Here is a 22,904-nt window from a genome sequence, read left to right on the forward strand (position 1 = left end):
CAGCCTCTTACCTGTTGACTTTTCGCTGAAGGGAGCGGGGACAATGGAGCCACCCTACTCATTGGCTTCTAGTGTCTAAGACAGTGGTCTCCAACCTTTGTAGCTACAAGATCACTTTTTCAATTTAAGGGCAGTGTAAGATCTACCTCAGACTTAAACACCTTGCCCCACTTCCTTCCTGCCCCTTCTTTGAGGCCTCTATCTTCCTTCCTCCCCCATCCTTCACTCACTTGCACCAGGCTAGGGTAGAAGGTTGGGATGCAGGCTCTGGTCTAAGGCCAAGGAGTTCGGAGTGTGGGAGGAGCACTGGGCTTAGCACAGGGTGGAGGCTTGGGGTCCAGGAGGGGTTTCAGGGTGTAAGCTCTAGGAAGGAGTTTGGGAGCAGGGGAACTCATGTCTGGGACAGGAGGTTGGGTGTAGGAGGAGGTTCAGGGCTGGGACAGGCTTTCAGGATGCAGGCTGTGGCTGGACACCATTTAACTGAGATGGCTTCCGAGTGGTGAAGCAATGGAATTAATGCAGGCTTGTTCCTGCCCAGGCCCTGAACCACTCCTGAAAGCAGGTGGCAATGTACAGCAATGGCTCCATGGTGCCATGTGCTGTCCCTCATTTATAGGCACTGAGCCCACAGCTTGTACTGGCTACTGTTCCCTGTTGTTGGTCAATGGGAGTTGCAGGAGTGGTATCTGCAGGCCAGGACGACATGTGGAGACCCCCTGCACTGCCTTTCTCAGTCCAGTCACCTTCAGAAGCAGCAATTACCACAGGGATAATTATTCCAGCCGTGATAGGTTAGGCATTTAAGAACTCGCTATTCAAAGAAATACATTTAAGTGTAAGAGAGAAATGAAAATTCTTTAATCCCAGACCAATCAAAATGCCCAGAATAACACACTTTGCAAGCAGTAAAAGAATTAACAACCACCCCTCTCATATGCATTGGGTTGCGAGATGAGAATGAAGGACAGTTTGTGTTTGTCAGTGACAGAGACACATACAATGTGTGAGAGTGATAGGGTTACCAGATGGCTTCAAAAAAAATACCGGACATACTTGATCTCAGATGGTGATGGGGGGGGGGGACTGACTGGGAGGAGAGCGGGGCTGGTTTGGGGGGAGGGTGGAGTTGGGGACAGCAGGGCTGGCTAGAGGAGATTGCGAGGGGAGAGGGAGACCAGCTGGCGGGAAGCAGGCCTGGTGCGGAGGGGGGGGAGCGGAGCTGATCGGGGGAGGGACTAACTGCGGCGGGGGGGGGGGAAGGGGAGAGGGTCGGCAGGATTGGGGCTGGTCAGGAGAAATCTGGGGGGGATGACCGGCCAGTGGGAAGCAGGGCTGGCTGGGGAGAGGGAGGAGCGTGGCTGGCTGGGGGGAGGGAGGCGGAGCGGGAGAGAATTGGCTGTCAGGGAGCAGGATTGACCTGAGCGAAGCATGAGTGAGTCTGGCTCCAGGGATTCCATCCTGCCCTGGCCCCATCCTCGCCTCGCGTGGTTGTGTGCTGCCTGGCTGGTAGACACACTCATGCAGTGAGAGTGGGTCTGCCAGCCAGGCAGTACGCAACTACGTACTGATACTCATAATAATAATAAAACTTACCTAATTAGAAAATACCAGACATTTTATATGTCCGGTATTTTCTCAATTTGTCTCCCAACAGAACCCTCAAATACCGGACTGTCAAAACCGGACACCTGGCAACTCTAGAGAGTGATAGACATTTGCATTGCCAAGCTCCCTCCATCCTTTTCTCTCTGTGTGGAAATAGGGTACAGAAGTGGGGGAGGGGAGGAAGGACACCCTGACATCAGCACCCCCTCTCATTTCCCTCCTCCAACCTGCACAGCAAGCAGAGACTCTCAGGGGGGTAGCTCCAAGGCAGAGGGCAGGAGCAGCATGACCGTGCTGGAGGGGCAATTGATGTTCTGGCACTTGATAGCTTCCCGGCCAAAACAGTCAGGATCACCTGTTAGAGGCTCCAAGATTTAACAGTACATCCTGATCTACTGGTTGATGACCACTGGTCTAAGATACTTTGACAGGGGGCATGATTTGCACATGAAATTCTTCCGTGTCTCCCTTCTCATGGCTCTTGTGTTAGGGGATTTCTTTTTAAAACAAGGGAGAGCAGGAACCTTTTCTTTGATTTTGTGGTCCTCTGCCCCCATTTTCCCCAATTATTGCAGATTGTTGGGTGCTGTGCTACACAGGTTCCCCTTCTGTCCTATAAGTCAGTAGAACTTGAAACTAGCAGCATGAAAAGAACCTTATTTTTCTTGAAATCAGAGCTTCTGACACAGATGATCTCTTTCTCCGTGATACAGGCTTAGCCCATTTGGCTGGGGTTTATACTACCTATTAATAAGACAGCTACATGTTGGGTTCCAACGATCAGAAATTCCTTTTCTTTATGTGCTAAAAATGAGATAATCTATATACTGCACCTGAGTCTCACTTTTTCCTAGACTTGTTCAGTTTATAAATGGTGTAAGTGAAAGTGTGGTCAATTTGGTCACCAGTGCTAATTGGGGCACTATGTTTTGGTTGTAAAACCAAACAAAACTCTTCGATGTTTGATGTAGCATTGTTTGGTGTGGAATATTTGAGGGCAAAAATATTATAGGCTGAAAAATTTAAGATCTTTGAACTGTTTAGTTATGTACCTCCTTTTAAATTTCCAGGAATGCTAGTAATCATTTACCTCTGTATTCCCATTTCCACCTTCAGTAAAATGAAGATCTAAAACATAAGCCAATGCAGCACAGGCCTGGTTTGAGGCCTGAGCCCTATCTAAGAATGGGCAAAACATGGCTAACATAAAGCAAAGCTAAGTTGTGAGCAATAGGCAGACTCCATCTCACAGAACTTGGCACAAACAGGACTGAGGGTGCAAAACACTATTTGGCAATAAGCCCAGGTGCAGAACGATAATTGGTACTGGTCAAAAGTGGAAAGCACAGAATATCACGAGCTCATTAAAAAAGACCTTGTTACCTACTCCTTACGGATACAGACCCAGGTTCAAGAAAGAGTTTAAAATGACAGCATGATAAATAGAAATGATCTAATCAAACCACGAGGTACAGGATATCTTAAGTAGCATCAGAGGATGGTAACCTAACAACGTCAGTAGTGAGGTGTGATTTGCTAGTACCTGTATATATGGTTGTGTCTTTGGGGGTGGGGGAAGCAATAAACCTGGTCGGGCACCTTTGATCCTTATCTGGCTTGTGGTCTTTAGGGGCCCTTTCAGGGTCTGCTGTGGTCATTGGGCCCACATCATTGAGCACACACGCAAGCAGCCTTCTGGTTATCATCATTGACAGAGCCAGAGACCTGTGAGGATACCACGGCAGTAAATCCACCTAAGTAAGACTGGTTTTGTTCAACATCTTTATTAATGACCTAGATGAGGGGATGGATTGCACCCTCAGCAAGTTTGCAGATGACTCTAAGCTAGGGGGAGAGGTAGATATGCTGGAGGGCAGGGATAGGATCCAGAGTGAACTAGACAGATTAGAGGATCGGGCCAAAAGAAATCTGATGAGATTCAAAAAGGACAAGTGCAGAGTCATGCATTTTGGACGGAAGAATCCCAAGCATTGTTACAGGCTGGGGACCGACTGGCTAAATAGTTCTGCAGAAAAAGACCTGGGGATTACAGTGGATGAGAAGCTGGATATGCATTAACGGTGTGACCTTGTAGCCAAGAAGGCTAATGGAATATTAGGAGGAGCATTGCCAGCAGATCCCGAGACGTGATTATTCCCCTTTATTTGGCTCTGGTGAGGCTACATCTGGAGTATTGTGTCCAGTTCTGGGCTCCCCACTATAGAAAGGATGGGGGTTGGAGCACATGACCTATGAGGAGAGACTGAGGGATTTGGGTTTGTTTGTTTAGTTTTATACGAATCGAGGTATGGAGAAGAGTGAGGGGGGATTTGATAGCAACCTTCAACTTCCTGAAGGGGAGTTCCAAAGAGGATGGAGAGACTGTTCACAGTAGTGACGGATGGCACAACAAGGAGCAATGGTCTCAAGTTACAGTGGGGGATGTTTAGGTTTGATATTAGGAAAAACTATTTCACTAGGAGGATGGTAAAGTATTGGAATGGGTTGCCTAGGGAGGTGGTGGAAACTCCATACCTAGTGGTTTTTAAGTCTCGGCTTGACAAAGCCCTGGCTGGGGTGACTTAGTTGGGATTGGTCCTGCCTTGGGCAGAGGGCTGGACTTGATGACCTCCTGATGTCTCTTCCAGCTCTATGAATCTGTGATTCTATGAATACGCCACCCATTGAAGAAAACTATATATGATTTTTAAAGCAGCAGTAATAAATGAAAATATTAAAATGTGTAATATGTTGAAGCTTCTGTTAAAAAAAAAAAAAAAAAAAAAAAAGTGAACATTACTCCAAGAGTGGAATTTTACTTTAATAGTTTGGTGGAGATGTCCATCAGCTTGACAATAGAGGTGTGTGTGTGTGTGTGTGTGTGTGTGTCTCACAGCATGAGCATTTACTTCTATTTTAATCTGTGAATTGCAGTGGGATTTGCCACACACTGATTACTGTTATAGAAATGTTAACCCTAAAGGCTCCAAAGCTTAAGAAGAGCAAATAAAAAAGAATACAAATAGTGCGTTACTTGGACATTTTTTTTGGTTTGAGAACATGTGATTTTTGGCAACTCAGGCACTGGAAGAAAAGGCAGAAAGACTTTGTTTCTCTTACTGTACATTTGGTAGTGAGGGATTTAAGTGAGTGTTCAACATCAGTGATAGTTTGTAGAAAAGAGAGCTATAGCTTCATGTAGAATTTTACTGGGTTAGCTACCATATTAAGGGTACGTCTAGACTACATGCCTCTGTTGCCAGAGGCATGTAGATTAGGCTACCAGACATAGGAAAATGAAGCGGCGATTTAAATAATCGCCGCTTCATTTAAATTTACATGGCTGCCGCGCTGAGCCGACAAACAGCTTATCAGCTGTTTGTCGGCTCAGCGTGATAGTCTGGACGCGCGGGTGTCGACATCAAAGGTATTTGCCTCCTGGGATGAGGTTTACTTGGGTGGTCGACAAATACCTTTGATGTCGACACCCGCGCGTCCAGACTATCGCGCTGAGCCGACAAACAGCTGATCAGCTGTTTGTCGGCTCAGCGCGGCAGCCATGTAAATTTAAATGAAACGGCAATTATTTAAATCGCCGCTTCATTTTCCTATGTCTGATAGCCTAATCTACATGCCTCTGGCGACAGAGGCATGTAGTCTAGATGTACCCTCAGTCTTGAAATACTTGTCTAATAGTAGTGGCAGTTTGGTAAAATGTATAGATGACAAGTGCTGCCTTTTAGTGAAACCTTCAAATTTATTTTTGTGTGCTGTAAGTTACAATTATAACGTAGCTACTCTTCTCTGGTACAGCATGATTAGCAATAAATGTTCTGTTTCCGTGTGGCTAGCACTGCTTGCTTTTTTGTCAATGTAAAACAGTTCACCATTTTAAATATTTGCAATAACTTGTTTGTGTCTGAGACATTTTTGCTCATATCCAAGGGAAATGGTTTTTCTTTGAAAAATAATGAATGTGTAAATCAGTAGAACAGAGCTTTGACAAGTAGAGAACATGTTTTTCTGGAAGGAAACTTCTAAAAATTATTTTTGAACTGGTCAATTTTTAATAACTAATAGTGGTTCTTCCCATTTTCAGTGTACATTAGCAGTTGTCTTTGTTACATGGTTCACAATCGAACAGAAATAATGTTCTAATCATGCTTGAAAGAATATTTAAGCGCTAACTGTAAGCATGTAATTGATGTTCATTATGCGAGCCACTTCCCATCTCTACAGAGCTCATAACTTAAGTATACAAGATAGATCAAGGGTTGGGCAGAGGGGGATAACAAATAAGTAGTATGATGGCAAAAATAAGCAGTATTATGGCATTTTAGAGACTACATTTAGTAGGGCATAAGTTTTCTTGGACAAAACCCACTTCAGATGAATGCACTTGAGATATAGAGATAATGAAAGGGGGCTGGAGGAAATGGCAAATGAGCATAACAACTTAAGGCTCAAGTCGCCCATTTACTGTGACACCCTCTTGCTTGCAACAAAACCCTGCTGTTGTGCTGCACATGTGCATTTCACTCTGGAATGTTAGTTTAGCTTGAGCCAGGTTTGAATTCCAAACTTAACTATTGATAACTTTTGACATACAGGTAATTCTTCAGTGAAGGAACAAGATTGGAGTGACAGGAAGAGTCCTAGGTATCCTCAATTATAAGAACTAGATGATTGTGTGTACTGCATTTTTAGGGTACAGGAGGCATGGATTTTTCTTAGCAACTGCTTACTGGAAATTTCTCAGTTTGAACTATTAACCCTACCTTACATCTCTGTGACAGTTTGAGCAGATTTTGAGGCAATTTGAGTCAGCATGTGGGTTTCAGAGAAATTAGATTCTCAACTATCATCACAGGAGATGTGCTGCACTGTTATGTATTTTAAAGGCATGATTATGTTCAGCAGGCAGGGGAAGGTTCTAAGAAATTAACTGTCCATCTGAAAATTTAATAAAGTATGTTAATATTTGTGTTTCTTAAAATTTGCTTTTGGTTACTTCTTAAACAGTATTGAAGTGAATTGATTTTTTTTTAATTGCAACTTGTGAGTCGATCCTCATATTAATTGTAAATACACTTCTACATAAACTTGATTAAAACATATTTAGGGCCAGCTTCAGTCAGGATGGAATTTGGCCCAGTGTTTTGAACTAATATGTGAACAAGATATTCCATCTTAGATTTAAAGTTAATTCGTATAAGATTGCTTTTATACTTGCACTGAATTCTGCTGAGCACTTCAAGCGCAGTATATCAACTAATATTCAGTTCTTTTTCCCATCCCCAACATTTTGGAACTGCTTGCATGTTGGAGGAGCACAAGGGGGATTAGTCAAGAGGCAGTAATTCCCTTCTAATCAATTTCAAATTAAGGAATAAAGCTTTTTGTTCCTCTACCTTTAGTACAGTGTGACACACACTAATTGTGAGCTTTTGTCTCTGAATTATGTTTTAAAGATCAGACAGGTCTATTAGTAACTTCCATTAATCTCATACAGAGCAGCTAATTAAAATTTTCATTATCCCTCCATTTTCTACTTGTTTCCTGTGTTCTATATCAGAACAGTATTTTATTAATTCATATATTGCAGTAACACTCTTAAGTGTAGTTGTAATTATTTAAATAATTGCTCATAGCTAGGGTTTACAGTAGAATGCATATTTTAGAAGTGGTTTCACTAATTTGCCAAGCAGATTTTTAAAATGACTTAAGTTGAGATGCTGGAAGAATGGGGCGGAAGGAAGAATTGGTAGTTTACTATTAATTTAAATTTATTATTAATTTAAATTCTGAAATCCAGTTTCCCCTTTTACATAGCTGTTTTACATAGTTGATAAATTAACTGTTATTTGAAACCTGCACTTGAAAACCTTATCCGGTAATCAGCAGCTGAAATCATGGAATAGAATCATAGAACACTGGAAGGGACCTCAGGAAATCATTAAGTCCAGTCCTCTGTCCCATCCTCTGGCAGGATGAAGCACCATCTAGATCAGGGGTTCCCAACCTTTTTCGGTCCCCATACCCTCTTGGCTTTTAGTAAACCTTCCCGTACCCCCTATTCAATATGAAAGGAAATAAATTCTAGACTCTAGAATCTATAACTTTTTTCCACTAACACTATTACTTTTGGAATATTTCAGTTAGGATAATCTAGTTATTTACCAAATATTACCCATACCCTCTTGACAAGCTTCTCGTACCCCCTGGGGGTATACGTACACCAGGTTGGGAACCCCTGATCTAGATCATCCCTGAGAGATGTCTATGCAACCTGCTCTTAAATATCTACAGTGATGGAGATTCCACAACCTTCCTAGGCAATTTATTCCTGTGCTTAACCATCCTGGCAGGAAGTTTTTCCTAATGTCCAACCTAACCCTTCCTTGCTGCAATGTAAGCCCATTGCTTCTTGTCCGAGCCTCAGGAGCCAAGGAAGCCTCCTCCCTGTAACACTCTTTTAGATACTTGAAATGACTATCATCGCCCCCCATCTTCTCTTTTCTAAACTAAGCAAGCCCAATTCTTTCAGTCTTCCCTCATAGCTAATTTTTTCTAGTCTTTCAGTCATTTTTGTTGCTCTTCTCTGGACCGTTTCCATTTTTCCTACGTCTTTCTTGAAATGTGGTGCCCAGAACTGGACACAATACTCCAATCGAGGCCTAATCAGTGCAGAGTAGAGCGAAAAAATGACTTCTTGTATCTTTCTCTCAACACTACTGTTAATGCATCCCAGAATCATGTTTATTTTTTTTATAAGTATCCACTATGACCCCTACGTTACTTTCTACAGTACTCTTTCGTAGACAGTCGCTTCCCATTCTGTATGTGTGATGAAACATATTGTTCCTTCCTAAATGGAGCACTTTGCATTTATCCTTATTAAACTTCATCTTATTTACCTCAGACCATTTCTCCATTTTGTCCAGATCATTTTGAATTTTGACCCTGTCCTCCAAAGTACTTGCAGCCCTCCCAGATTGGTATCACGTGCAAACTTAATTGTACTCTCCATGCCATCATCTAAATAGTTGATGAAGATGTTGAACAGAACTGGTCCCACAACAGACTCCTATTTGTAACCTTTAATAACTACTCTCTGAGAATGGTTATCCAGCCAGTTCTGCAGCCCAATCTAGGCTGTATTTCCTTAGTTCATTGATGTTTCCCCCAGTTTATTGAAGTTAAGGGCACGTGAGACCCAATGAAATGCTCTATTGAAGTCTAGGGTATACCACATCCACTGTTTCTCCCTTATCCACAGGGCTTGATATCTTACCAAAGAAAGCTGTCAGATTGATTTGACATGATTGTTCTTTATAAATCCATGCTGGCTCTTACCTACCACAGCTCCTTGCATATTCTAGGATGTTTCATCAGGCCCTGGTGACTTGTAGACATCTAACTCTTCTAAGTAATTTTTAATTTGTTCTTGTTTTATTTTAACTTCAAAACCTTCCCCATTTTCACTAGCTTTTACTATGTTAGGCATCTTGTCATGATCAATCCTGACAAAAAGCAAAACACAGAAGTAATTAAGCACCTGTGCCATTTCTAAGTTTCCTGTTGTTGTTTCTCCCTCTTGACTAAGCAGTGGACCTACCCCATTGTTCATCTTCCTCTTGCTTCTAACATATTTGTAGAATGTCTTCTTATTACCCTTTGCCTCTAGCTATATTGAGCTCGTTTTGTGCCTTTGCCTTTCTAATCTTGGTCCTGCATACTTCTGTTGTTTGCTTATATTCATCCTTTGTAATTTGACTTAGTTTTCACTTTTTATGAGACTCCTTTTTCATTTTTAGATTATGTAAAATCTGCTAGTTAAGCCAAGATGATCTGTTAGAAAGTATGGTATGTTTTCTACACAGTGATGTAGTTTGCTTTTGGGCCCTTAATTGCCAATTCTGTTCAGAAGCTTCAGGGGGTAGCCAAGTTAGTCTGTACAAGATAAATGTAAAAAACAACAAATTGTTTGGTAGCACTTTATACACTAACAAAACATATAGATGGTATCATGAGCTTTTGTGGGCACAGCCCACTTCTTCAGATGACCGGAGTTTTGAGTTCAGGATGTGCAGCCCCAAAATAAACTCAAAACTTTGGTCATCTGAAGAAATGGGCTGTGCCCATGAAAGCTCATGATACCATCTATATGTTTTGTTAGTGTATAAAGTACTACCAGACCATTTGTTGTTTTTTCTGTTTATCAACTGTGTTCCGTTGTTTTTCCTCTTAGTCTTACTTCTCATGGGACCTTACCCTACCAGCTCCATTGTCTCTGTTTTGCTGTTCTCCCTTCTACCGTTCCTTAGAATTGAGAACTCTCTGATTTCCTGATTGCTTTCACCCATGCTGCCTTCCACTTTGAAATTTTCAACCAGTTCCTCCCATTTCTTAAAATCAAATCAAGAACAGCTTCCCCCCAGTAGCTTTCTTAACCTTCTGGAAAAAAAAATTATCTCCAGTAAAGTTTAAGAACTTACTGGATAATCTGTGCCCTGCTGTGTTAGTTTCCCAACAAAAGTCTGGATAGTTGAAGTCTCCCCTCACCATCAAACCTGGTGCTTTGGATGATTTTGTTAGTTTTTTTTTTTTTTAAAGCCTCATCCACCTCTTCTGCCTGGGTAGATGGTCTGTAGTAGATCCCAGCATAACATCACCCTTGGGTTTTATTAATCTCTCTTAAGCTAACCCAGAGACTCTCAACAAATCTGTCTTCTATGTCCATCTCCACCTCAGTCTAAGTGTGTACATTTTTAATATATAAGGCAACACTACCTCCTTTTCCCTCCTGCCCATCCTTCCCAAGCAAGCTGTACCCTTCTATACAAGTAATAGAGGGGTAGCTGTGTTAGTCTGATCTTGGAAGTGAGTCTGCCCCATGAAATCTCATCACCTACTAAACTATCTTGTTAGTCTTTAAAGTGCTACTTATTTTTCCCTTTTGTTTTACCTTCTATACAAATATTCCAACTATGTATATTATCCTACCCAGTAATACCAACTGTGTCATAGTTGTGTTCGTTTCTTAACGTTTCAAGTTCTTCCTGCTTATTTCCCATATTCCTTGCATTTGTCTACAGGCATCTATGATACTGATTTGATTTTGTCCCCCGTTTTTTTTTTTACAGGGAGGATTGAAAAATAGCAAGCACGAGTGCACGCTATCGTCACAAGAATATATCCATGAATTACGATCTGGAATCACAGAAGAAAAACTTCTTAACTGTCTAGAGTCTCTGAGAGTGTCTCTAACCAGCAATCCTGTCAGGTAGGAGATAGGTTGTAATTTATAGTAAGTGTTGATGTGTAATGATATTAACTGTGTATAATAAATTACTTTGCCATATGTAGGATGTGTGTGAAACATGTTACAAAATCAGGTAATTACATGTTAAGAGGGGAGCATCTCAAAGCAGTTTAAGACTCTACTTAATCATGTTTCTCCATGGAAACTTTAGAAACAAGATTTGTTGCTACTATTTAAAATGCCTTTTAAAATCGCTGAAATTGTTTTAATTGAAGGAAGGGAAATAGTTTGACATCAGAGGTGAATGATAAATCAAGTTACTTACCTCTGGTGTAAAATGAGACACTGGGGTGAGCAATGAAACCTGCTGACTGGCAAGCTATAAATGGTTTTATGTATATTACCATATGGCATATTTGCTAATAGAGGTGCCCCAGTGGCTTCAATACGTCTACTCCTCTGTGCACAGTGAATTGACAACTGAGCTGACTTTGAATTTGTATCCATTTTTATGCTGGCTTTCTATACCCCCTTATGAGGCTGATAACTTGCTGAGTTGTTTAAGTTGTAACATTTGTCCTGGCTGTTCATAATCTTTTTATATAGTCACTAAGCATCCCTGCAGCCTGAAGGAAAGGGGGTTGTGACCAGCAAACACTTTCTAAGATATATAGTAATGGAGTTCCTTTGCTGATGGTGAAATGTCTGAAATGAAGAAGCAAATGGCCCTTTGCCTGCATCTCACCAGCACTTCAGTAACCGCAGTGATTCTTTTATAATACAGATTTAAATAATCATGTCTCAAAAAAAATCTTCACTTAACATACTTGGAAAAAAAATCTCTTGAGATGTTGGGAGGTGAAGGAATTTTGGTGCAGAAGTCAGGGATGGGATTTGAGGAGGGTCTGTGGCAAGGGGCTGTGGGGTGTATATTAAGGATGTGAAATTGCGGTTACCAAGCTAATTGTATACAATTTGTATCGACTATACAAATAGTCAGGCTCTTACTTACATTTAAAATGTAGAGTTGCTTGCACTGATCCAGCAGCCCCCTGTTTGTGGTAGACAGCCTTGGCCTCAAGGATGAGCCTATAACTGTATCTGTAGGAGGGATTTGCTGTCTTTTAAGTATGCTCAATATAATTCAATCAGTAAACTTATTTGTGTAGATATGGCCTTAAAATTGGCTGCTGACATAGCCCTCCATGCTTTATGCAGTCAGAAATAGAAAATGTCACTTTTGCATAGTTGCATGTGTACTCAACATACTGGGGAGATGAAGAGAATTATGTGAATGTAGTGATTTAAAAAAAAAGACTAGTTCAGTGACGGGGGTAGGTGGCATTAACTCATGTTCAGCACTTATTGGCAGAGATTAGAATTGATGGGCTTTGTGGGAAATAGCTAGCAGAATTGGTTATCAAATTGTTAATTACCTTCCATCTGCTTATGAACGCTTATAAAGGAAGCAATAATACCATTGTGACAGGGACCTCTTTTTTTTCTATTGGCTTTCGTTCAAAGCTGCTGAAGGCAAACTTCTGGGTAGTAGGCAATATTATTTCCAATGATCTCTATAACAAGTTAAGGTTGATGACTGCTTTAATGGGCAAGTTAACAATTCACTGACTGTAGTACGTGCACAAAAAGATGAACGCTATCTTAAGTTAATTCACAATGTTTTGTTTATGGAAGTGTCAGTTATTCATGATCTAAGCTTTTATTAAGCTATCTGTGAATGTCATGCATATATAGTAGCTTAGCATTTCCAAACAGGTCATGCACAAACTTGGTAAACAATATTTTTATATCTCTTGCATATCAGCCTCCTGCTGGTTCTGAGTTTGATTTATAATTTTTCATTGAGGATATAATTAGTAATTTTATCGAGGTCCATAGCTAATAGTTGATGAGCACTTCAGAAAACAGGTTAACATCAAAGCGCTTGTATGCTAAATAATCTCTGTAAACATGGCATCCTTGCGATGAAAACCCCCCTTCCCAATTTAATAAGATAAGAGCTTAAAATATAAAAGGGGTGATTTTGTTGTGTGTATGGTATTTGCTCTTGCTTGTACTCATTTTATACTAATAATATGGAAGTAGTGTTGGAAATTACTTTCAAATAAACATGTTTCATTTTATATTTAAGGCCCTTTCATACCACCTTGCATAATCTCATAATAAATAAAATAAATTGACAAAAATAAGAAACCCATTGGTGATAAACTGACTATCATAATGAAGCTGATGCGTGCTACACGTTTGATATAATTTGAGACCCTAACAATGGAACAAAAATATGAAGAAATATATTAATTTAGAATATCTTCTGGCTATTTGTTGTTAATATTTCTGTGATTTGTGTCTTTGGAAAAAGTATTACATTAAGAATAGACCTAAAACATAACTACCGGACATGTAGTAAAACATTTTTTTTTTGCTGCTTTAGGTAAAAGTAGCTATCAAAGTTAGCCTTGGCTGGTAATTCACAGCAAGTTCAGAAGAAATTTCTGACTATTTGTATTTTATAATCTTAACTAGTTGTTGATAGCAGCGGGATTACATACTGATAATATCAATACTCATTCCCGTCACTGTGATTTAGAGATCCATAACTTCTGCAAAGTTCATATACATATCAATATCTGCTTGATCCCAACAAAGGACTAATAACTTGCAGAAGAAAGCTAGCTGCATATTGGGCTGCATTAAAAAAAGTATTAAACCTTATCACAGGAAGTGATTGTTCCCCTCTATTCAGCACTGGTGAGGCCACATTTGGAATACTGTGTCTAGTTCCCTCTCACCCCCAGTAGTGAAAGGATATGGACAAATTTTATAGAGAGTCCAGTGGAGGACAAAAAAAATAATTTGGGGACTGGGCCACATGAAGTGTGAGGAGAGGGTTAGGGTTAGGGAACTGAGCTGGTTTAGTCTTCAGAAGAGAAGACTGAGGGAGGGGATTTGATAGCAGCCTTGAACAACCTGAAGGGACCGGGGGAGAATGAAACCCAGGCTATTGTCAGTGGTGTTAGATGATGAAACAGGAATAAATGGTCTGAAGTACTAGTGGGAGAAAGGTCTAGGGTGGAGGTTAGAAAAAAAACTACTTCACTAGGATGGTGGTAAAGTACTGGAATGGGTTTTCTAGGGAGGTGGTGGAATCTCCATCCTTACAGGTTTTTAAGGCCAGGCTTGACAAAGGGTCCCTTATCCTGCTTTCCTAATGCGGGATCCAGCTCCATCCCGGGGGCAACTGGTGTTGGCTGTCTGGCTGCTCACAGAGATGCCTCCACTTGGTCTGGTGCAGGTGCTCTATGAAACCCTAATATGCCCTCTCTGCTTTACTATGCCTATTTTAATTTCTATGTTACATAATAGAAACCTAATGTTACCAAATAGTTTGTAAAGCCATTTCTAATTGTATAGACCGACCTCTGCTGGAGCGATTGCTGCTCCTTTGTTCCAGCCCGTAGTGTATGCTAGTCATGTAATAGTGTAGTCGATTAACTGATAAGCAAAAGCCTATAGGCTAATGCTGTAGACTACATGCATTTCCTTTCTCCAGCCTCCCTCCTAACTAATAAATGTTTTAGCAGGCTGGCCAGCAGCCCGGCTCAGTTCTGACACACACCGGATCTGGGACCTACTCCTGCTGTGGCTCTGTATTTAAAGTGTATTAGAAGCCAGGTGGGCAGGCAGCCTGGCTTAGTTCCAGTTTGCGCTGGGTCCGGTTGCTCCGACTGCCCTCCCTCAGATAGGGACTGCCACCATCGCACAGCAATACAGGGTGACAAGCAGCCAGTCCGCAAGAGGAGCTGATTTTTAGACTGACTCCCCTCGTGCAGGGCCGGCTTGAGCCATTCCTGCGCCCTGGGCAGCGGGTGTGCGACGCATGCGCAGCTCCACTCCCGGGAGCATGTTGCATGTGTGTCTCTGCCTCCTGGCGCGCTGCTCACCTTACAGCTGCAATCGGGCGCGCAGCGCCTGATTGAAGCTCTAAGGGGTGCTGTGCGGCCTCTGGGCGCACGGCGCCTGATGGCAGCTCTAAGGGGTACCGCACGGCCGGGCACGCGGCGCCCCTTACAGCTGCCATCAAGTGCCCTCCATAGGTTGGTGCCTCGGGCAGCTACCCGGCTAGCCCCCCCCCCCCCCTTAAACTGGCCCTTGCCCTCGCAGACTAGCTCCTGCCTGGCACCCCGTGCTGCTGCCAGCCCTACCCCCAAGGATTATAGAATAGTCGACTAACTGATAAGAATTTATGAGGTTACTTGACTATTCAATTAATCGATATTTAACATTTCTAGTGCAGGCAAGACCTCATAAAAGAAAACTTTCAGCAAGTCATTTAACCTCCATGCTTTTTCCTCAGAAAGATGGGATTGTAAACATAAGAATTTTGTGAGCACTTGACAATGGTTCTGAAGCAGAGGTAAGATGTGAAACCCTATATAATTTGTAAGTTTGTTCAGCAAAAGGTTATAAAATATTGGGAGGTGCTGAAGTAACAACAGCAGGAGGAACCAGACCTGAGACCACTTGATCTTAGTGCATGAACCGCTACAGCTTTAGTTAAAAACCAGCTGACTCTCAGTTGAAACTGTAGAAGAAACTCATGGGACCAGTACATGGGACAGTGGGCCATACTGAGATGATTTGTGGGCTATACTGAGATGCTATGAAGAGGATTCTGATATGTCTGCCTTCTCAAGTAAAAATTAAGAGGTGGATTCCAAAATTAGGAATTATATTGAACTTACAAAAAAGTAAAAGCATCAATGTCTTTTTGAAGTGATTATCATCCTTGAGTCACTGTTCAGTCTCTGGAAAACTTCAAAAAATCGATTTCTGGATTTGTAACAAGATCTTTTCTAATGGAAGGAAAGAGGGCACTCTATAAAGGAAATGTGTTCACTTACTAATCACATTACATCTATTATCTAACTGACCACAATTCATCAATATGGAGGTAATTGTGAAGGCATGCAAACACCCACACTGCATTTGGCATCTTTGACACAATCCAGCAAATAAGGACAGACACCGATTAGGAAGCCCCCTTAAAATTACAAGATGTATAATATGCTCTAGCAATTATTAGGAGTGGTGAAACAATGGAAGAGAAAGTAATGACAATTAAGAGTAATTTTAGTTTAAAACAAAGGATAAGTAGTAGTATTCAACTATGTTTATACAGGAAAAGTGTCAAATTTTTCTGTCATGGATAGTTGAAAAAGAATATAAAGACAACAATACTAAATCGTAAGTGCAGAGAGTGGTCGCGATTAAGCAAACGGCCTCCTTCCCTTGGGTTCACTAGGACTGTGCAGAACTCTGGTCTGCCCCCTTGCTTGCCTGGGAAGTCGTCAATAAATTTAGACCAAGTACCAATTTGTGTTTTAATTAATGAGCATAATTTTATTGATGTTGCCACTTAATGAATAACAAAGTTAAAGTTTTTTAACTCACCCGATCAGGTGTAGCAGCATCTCTCAACTTGGCAGGTAGAGGACGACGAAAGCTGTTACGATGTCTGCCTTGGTATGGACCTCTTGCCTCTTGTAGTCAGAGAGCAGCACATGAGTTCAGTTTCCAGAATGAGTTGTAGATGATAAGGTACCCGCAGTCATTACTGTAGGGTATTTATGGCCTGATCTCTCACTGTCTATTCAGTTCTGTGGTTAATTTGAGATGCAAAAAAATTTCTCTTAAGGGCTAACGAATTAGCTAAGGATCTTGTAAGTAGATGCAAAGAATTTTTTTTACTTACACCAAATTTGCTGTTACTCAAGAGTTATCGAATGAGATGAAGCTCTTGTAATTAGATGCAAGTGATTTTTTCTACTTACACCAAATTTGGTGTGCTGTTGAAGAGCTATGGACTCAGATGAGGGTTTTTACTCTTACAAATTTTACTGCTTATCCTAAATTATCATGTTTCCTAACACATTTCCTAATACACTCCTTCTTGACAGCAAAAAGACAATTAATGTAGTCGGTGGTCAGGCTGTTTTCTCTTAAACATAGCTGTCTGTGCTTTTGCTATAGAATTAATTTTAAAGAGCTGCTAAGCATACATGACAGTAAGTTAAATTAGGAAACAAAATTTACCTGAGATTTGCTGATTGACATTTATTCCCAATAACTTTTCATGAAAATTCTGAAAATGAACTTGTTGGTTTGGGGTCAAGTAAAAAAGTGTGCCATGAACTATTTAAAAATAAAATAAAAATAAAAGTTCAGTTAAATTTCTAGTTTGCTTAATTGTTTTATTTATGTCTCTGTTACACATTTTCTATATTGGTTTAAGCTTTGAATAAGATTAAATAAGATAATGTAGGCATAAAAAAAGGCATTGCAAGCCCACTTGGGTTTTGCTTTTAAATTGAATGTTGTGCGGTGTCTATTTGGCAGTCACATTTGTTCCCAGAAGTTTCATTTGTCCTGTGCTTTGTTTTTTTTAATTAATTAATTATTCTGTTTTAATGAAACAAATAATGGTATTAAATTTGCCTTATCAGAACTGTTCTGTATTCATATAGTCAGGGCTCGCCAGCAGTGCAGTTCTGTGAGCTGCGCATATGCAGACCGTGCTGCGCATGCGTAGGCCGCGCTGTGCCGGCTTGTAATCTGCTCACCACAGGGGCATTCTTCTCCTCTTGACTCCATGATATTAAAGGCAAGAGTGTGTTATTTTGTGGCTAATGAGTTTTGAATGCATTATTATGGAATTTTCATCTTTTATATGATCTATAAAACAATTACTTAATACCTCTTCTATAAACTTAGAATCTCCCATTTTATTTTCCTGTATTAGTATTTATCATTATTGATACATGACATCTTTAGGAACTAGGATGTCTTGCTTTTGTGGTGAGTTCTGATCGCATCTTAGACCACTGGGGTTGTGTTGGAGAAATAACAAATTATGGACTGAAAATCTTTGTAATAATGCTAATATATTGAAAATAATGTTTATATAAAAGACTGTTTCAGGTCTCTAATTTTGTAAGTGTATTGGGTTTCCATTTATGTTAAGCAACAGGAGTGTTCACTTTAGACATCAGTAAAATTAACGTTTGCGAGTAAAGTAAATTAACATTAGAAGAAAGTAAGCATTTTAAAGGTACTGAACAATTTAAAAAAATGCAACTTCAAGGAAGGACTAGTATACAGTAAATTTTGTAATTAATCTTTCAAATGAATATGTAGAAATGTGTTTGCTCTTTAAAACAAACATCTTCGTGTATATTTTAAGTAGCAACCTTTTTGCATTTTCTGATTTCAGTGTTGTAAGTGCTTTACCACTAGCACAATTTAGAATAGGCAGACATCTGTTTGTTCTTTAACATTGGCAAATATTAAATTAAAGACTGCATTAGAATTAATTCCCTGTACAGAAGTGTACATCCATTCTCCAGAAACAACTGGATCTAACAAATTATTTTTTCTACAATGTATCAGTAATAAGTAGAGACAGAACTGCAGTTTAAAGTACTTTTTTATCTATAACAGTTGGAATATTCCAGCTGAAGTACCCATCCCTGATCCTCAGCTGAGAAGTTCAAAAGTTTATTTAGTTATTTGCTGAATGAGACTTATGGCAAGTGTGCAAATTGAGATGCTGAGTTTTTGTGAGCAAATACATAAACTAAGCATATTGATGGAAAATGTTTAGTGATGTGTGTGTTAAGTTACTCACCATATTACCTCAGTGTAGTATCTGAACGATCATGACATTTGTTCTATACATAGACACACAAACTGTGGCACCATACCCATCAGTACCAGTGGTGCTGTCAGTACCAGCACCCTGGTTGGGCAATTGGAGAGGAGATGGCTTCTGGAACTGGCTCCTCCTTTGGAGTAGGGACATCTTCAGGAGGGCATTCCACCATACCCAAGCTGGAATGATAAACTTAATCTTGTAAATTTTCAATAATCTTGACTATATTATGAACCTATTCGGAATCAAATATTGTGTATTAACATGGTGACAAACTGGTTTTAAATGTCTTATAGTATTCTTGAATGTGCTTACAGTGATGACGGATGCTGACCTGAAATGTTTGAAATACTGTTTCTGCACTAGAATACAAGTGTGCTTCCCTAGTGTGTGATGACACAGCTGTTAATCTTTTCCTAGCACTCTATGGTTGCGAAAATATTGGCATCATGTAATACCTTTTGTTCTGTTCTACTCTGATAATTGTTTTGAAATTTGAAAGCTTGTCATTAAGTATATGTATTTAATGCACTTTACAAATAAAAGCGGTCTCTCTCCCAGTGTTCTCCTACTGCATTTGAGATCAGTTGGGGGTACTTTGGCTAAATTCATGAATTTGAACATGTATGGTGTCATTTAAAGGTATCTCACAGCCACTGGTATAACTGAGGACATAGCCCAAGTTCGCTGATTCAGATAATACTACTTCTTTATGATTATCTATCTGTATACTACACCTGTATTCTATGCTCTTGAGTCTAATAATTCTTGATTGGTCCACACATGCACAATAACTCTTTGTACTTTCAACCAAAGGTATAGAAGGCAATGCACATGAATGCCTCTTCGGTTCTTTTTTACAGCCTCATGTCCTCTTGGAATTGTCCTCCTTCACTTTGTTGCATAACCTACTTAGAAAACTTTAACTGCTAATCTAAGATTATAACTGTTTCCAAAGTGCTCAGTCCTGGAATTCAAGAACCATGTCTCCTTCCTTTGACCCTTCTTCATCTGTAAGAAATACCAACCTTTCTGTGAAAAGCACATCTGTGTGGTATGTGTCACTTCTTGCCACTCAGAAGTTGAGGGACAGGAGCTTCACCTATGGAAACATGTGATGGAGGAAGCTATAAAGCCTCTTTTTGATCTTTGCTAGAGATACTGTTCTCCACATGTTGATCTCAGCCATGTGGAAATACTCCTCGTGTGTTTAGAGTGGAGCTGTCAACATCTAAGGCAAAGCCTTTTATTCCAGGGCTCCCCATGAGAGTAGAGGGCAGGGCACTTCACGAACCACTTCAGGTTGGATAAGATATCATGGGCAGAAACTGAGGAACTGTTTCTTGTGAAGACCCCAAATCCAAGGAGAAGATAGGTAAAATGAGAGAGATGTGAGTTCTGTTGGTCACTTTGATTAAATGTAAGACTAGATACTTCGTTCCCATCTTTTCTCAAAAGACCATTTGGATCACTTCAGGTACTCCAGATTTGTCAGATTTAACTGTGAGAACCTGTTAGATACCAGGTCTATCAAGACTTAGCACCTGAGGATATTTTTCTCCCATAGTTGTAGTCTCCATTTCATTTTAGCCTGCCCCTCCTGAATCATAGAATCATAGAATAATGGGACTGGAAGGGACCTCAAGAGGTCGAGTTCAGCCCCCCGCCCTCAAGGCAGGACCAAGCTCCATCTACACCATCCCTGACAGATGTCTATCCAACCTGTTCTTAAATATCTCCAGAGAGGGAGATTCCACCACCTCCCTTGGCAATTTATTCCAATATTTGACCACCCTGACAGTTAGGAATTTTTTCCTAATGTCCAATCTAAACCTCCCCTGTTGCACTTTAAGCCCATTACTCCTTGTCCTGTCCTCAGAAACCAAGAGGAACAAATTTTCTCCTTCCTACTTGTGACACCCTTTTAGATATTTGAAAACCGCTATCATGTCCCCCCTTAATCTTCTTTTTTCCAAACTAAACAAGCCCAGTTCATGAAGCTTGGCTTCATAGGTCATGTTCTCTAAACCTTTAATCATTCTTGTCGCTCTTCTCTGCACCCTTTCCAATTTCTCCACATCTTTCTTGAAATGTGGCGCCCAGAACTGGACACGGTACTCCAGCTGAGGCCTAACTAGTGCAGAGTAGAGCGGCAGAATGACTTCACGAGTTTTGCTCACAACACACCTGTTGATACAACCTAGAATCATATTTGCTTTTTTTGCAACAGCATCACACTGTTGACTCATATTCAACTTGTGGTCCACTATGACCCCTAGATCCCTTTCCGCCATTCTCCTTCCTAGACAGTCACTTCCCATCTTGTATGTATGGAACTGATTGTTCCTTCCTAAGTGGAGCACTTTGCATTTCTCTTTATTAAACCTCATCCTGTTTACCTCTGACCATTTCTCTAACTTGCTAAGGTCATTTTGAATTATGTCCCTATCCTCCAAAGAAGTCGCAAACCCACCCAGTTTGGTATCATCTGCAAAGGATGAGCTTACTCCAGAGAAGGTGCTTACATGATAGTTCCAGGAGCCAGCTCATCTCCAGCTACCCAGCCAGAGTGCCGGTACCCACAGCACCATTAGTATCAGTTGAAAACAGTTGCACCGGTACCCTTGCAGATGCAGTGAATCCAGATAGGCAGTGGAAGAATTACACTAACCGTTCTGTTGGTTACATCCTTTCCACACTGCTACTACAAATTTCAGTGGGATCCACACAACAGACCTATCATTTCTGACCTTATTGAGGTCCATGGGGAATGTATCTGGGCCTGCTGTTACCCATTAGTGTTTGAAGCGAAAGATATGAGACTGGATTTATTGGTTCTGACGGGTGTCGTTATATTGTGCATGAACAAAGCGATCAGTCCTTCACTTTTTTTTGGATGTCCATTGCCCATACCAGGAGCTATTGTAATGAATGTCCAGTGACCTGCAGATCCCACTTGAGTAGGTCCAGGACACACAATACTTCTGCTGGACATACTACAGCCTCAAGGACGAGTAATGTGATCCTACTCATCAATGAGGCTGTAGGAGAGATCACGAGAGCAGTATGATAGAATACTAGGACTGGAAGGGACCTTGAGAGGTCATCGAGTCAAGTCCCCTGCCCTCATGGCAGGACCAAATACTGTCTAGACCATCCCTGATTTATCTAACCTACTCTTAAATATCTCCAGAGATGGGGATTCCACAACCTCCCTTGACAATTTATTCCAGTATTTGACTACCCTAACAGTTAGGAACTTTTTCCTAATGTCCAACCTAAACCTTCCTTGCTGCAGTTTAAGCTCATTGCTTCTTGTTCTATCCCCAGAGGCCAAGATGAACAAGTTTTCTCCCTCCTCCTTATGACACCCTTTTAGATATCTGAAAACTGCTATCATGTCTCCTCCTTCCCCATCTTCTCTTTTCTAAATTAAACAAACCTAATTCCTTCAGCCTTCCCTCATAGGTCATGTTCTCTAGACCTTTAATCATTCTTGTTGCTCTTCTCTGGACCCTCTCCAATTTTTCCACATCTTTCTTGAAATGCGGTGCCCAGAACTGAACACATTCAAGTGTACCGTGTGTCTAGAGTTGAGAGATGGTTTGTGAAAGGAAATGAATTCCCCCATCCTGCATCCCAACTTACCTGTGGCACAGGAGGCTGCTGGAATGGCTATATTACACTGTCCAAGTTGTCATATGTTGACACAATTCTGTTCTGTAGGCCAGCCTGTTGAAAACTTTTATACTATCGTAGTAAATAGTAGACAATGATTGTAAATCCTCAATAAATGCGTATACATTGAAGTATGTAGTTTTAAAATATGTATCCAATTGATCATTTCTAGTTCTAGAAAGGCGGCGGGGAGAGGGATGTGCCAAGTTAGTAGTCATTCCCTTGTACTGCCAACCTATTGCTCGGCCTTTCCTACTTTAAATAACTTAAATAATTATGTTGCTGTGTGAAACTATCAAATGTTTTTATGGTCTTCTTCTGTTTGTGTCATTCAGTTACTGTTCCCACTGATTTAAAGGGAAGTTGGTTTGAGTAAGGAGAGCAATATTTACTCCTTAAATTTTATTTATTTAGAATGTGAGTTGATACGTTTTATAGGTTAAAAAAATATTCAGGGGTTTTGTACTCTGTTACTTGATATTTTTTGCATTCATGCCGATCTCTTAATTTGTTTACTTAGCGATGTAGTCTCAAATTTGGTCTGTGCTTTATTTTAAATGTAGATTTTCAGCTCAACAATTTCATGCATTGTACCGAATACTTATCTGTTCATATGGAAAAAGAAAT

The 22,904-nt window shown here is 40.6% G+C and overlaps 1 protein-coding gene across 5 annotated transcripts in view; it reads left to right on the forward strand.

The window, feature by feature from the left end:
* DIAPH2 (diaphanous related formin 2) overlaps positions 1-22,904 on the forward strand; it is a 778,453-nt gene that overhangs the window by 114,548 nt on the left and 641,001 nt on the right. For all 5 annotated transcript variants that reach the window (XM_075896761.2, XM_075896762.2, XM_089781656.1 and 2 more), the window contains exon 6: positions 10,752-10,891. In XM_075896761.2, coding sequence (XP_075752876.2) covers positions 10,752-10,891 — 140 coding nt within the window. The remainder of the gene's footprint in view (positions 1-10,751; positions 10,892-22,904) is intronic.

This window comes from Pelodiscus sinensis, chromosome 13 (genome assembly GCF_052426305.1).
Source record: "Pelodiscus sinensis isolate ZL-2025 chromosome 13, ASM5242630v1, whole genome shotgun sequence".
Taxonomy (NCBI): Eukaryota; Metazoa; Chordata; order Testudines; family Trionychidae; genus Pelodiscus; species Pelodiscus sinensis.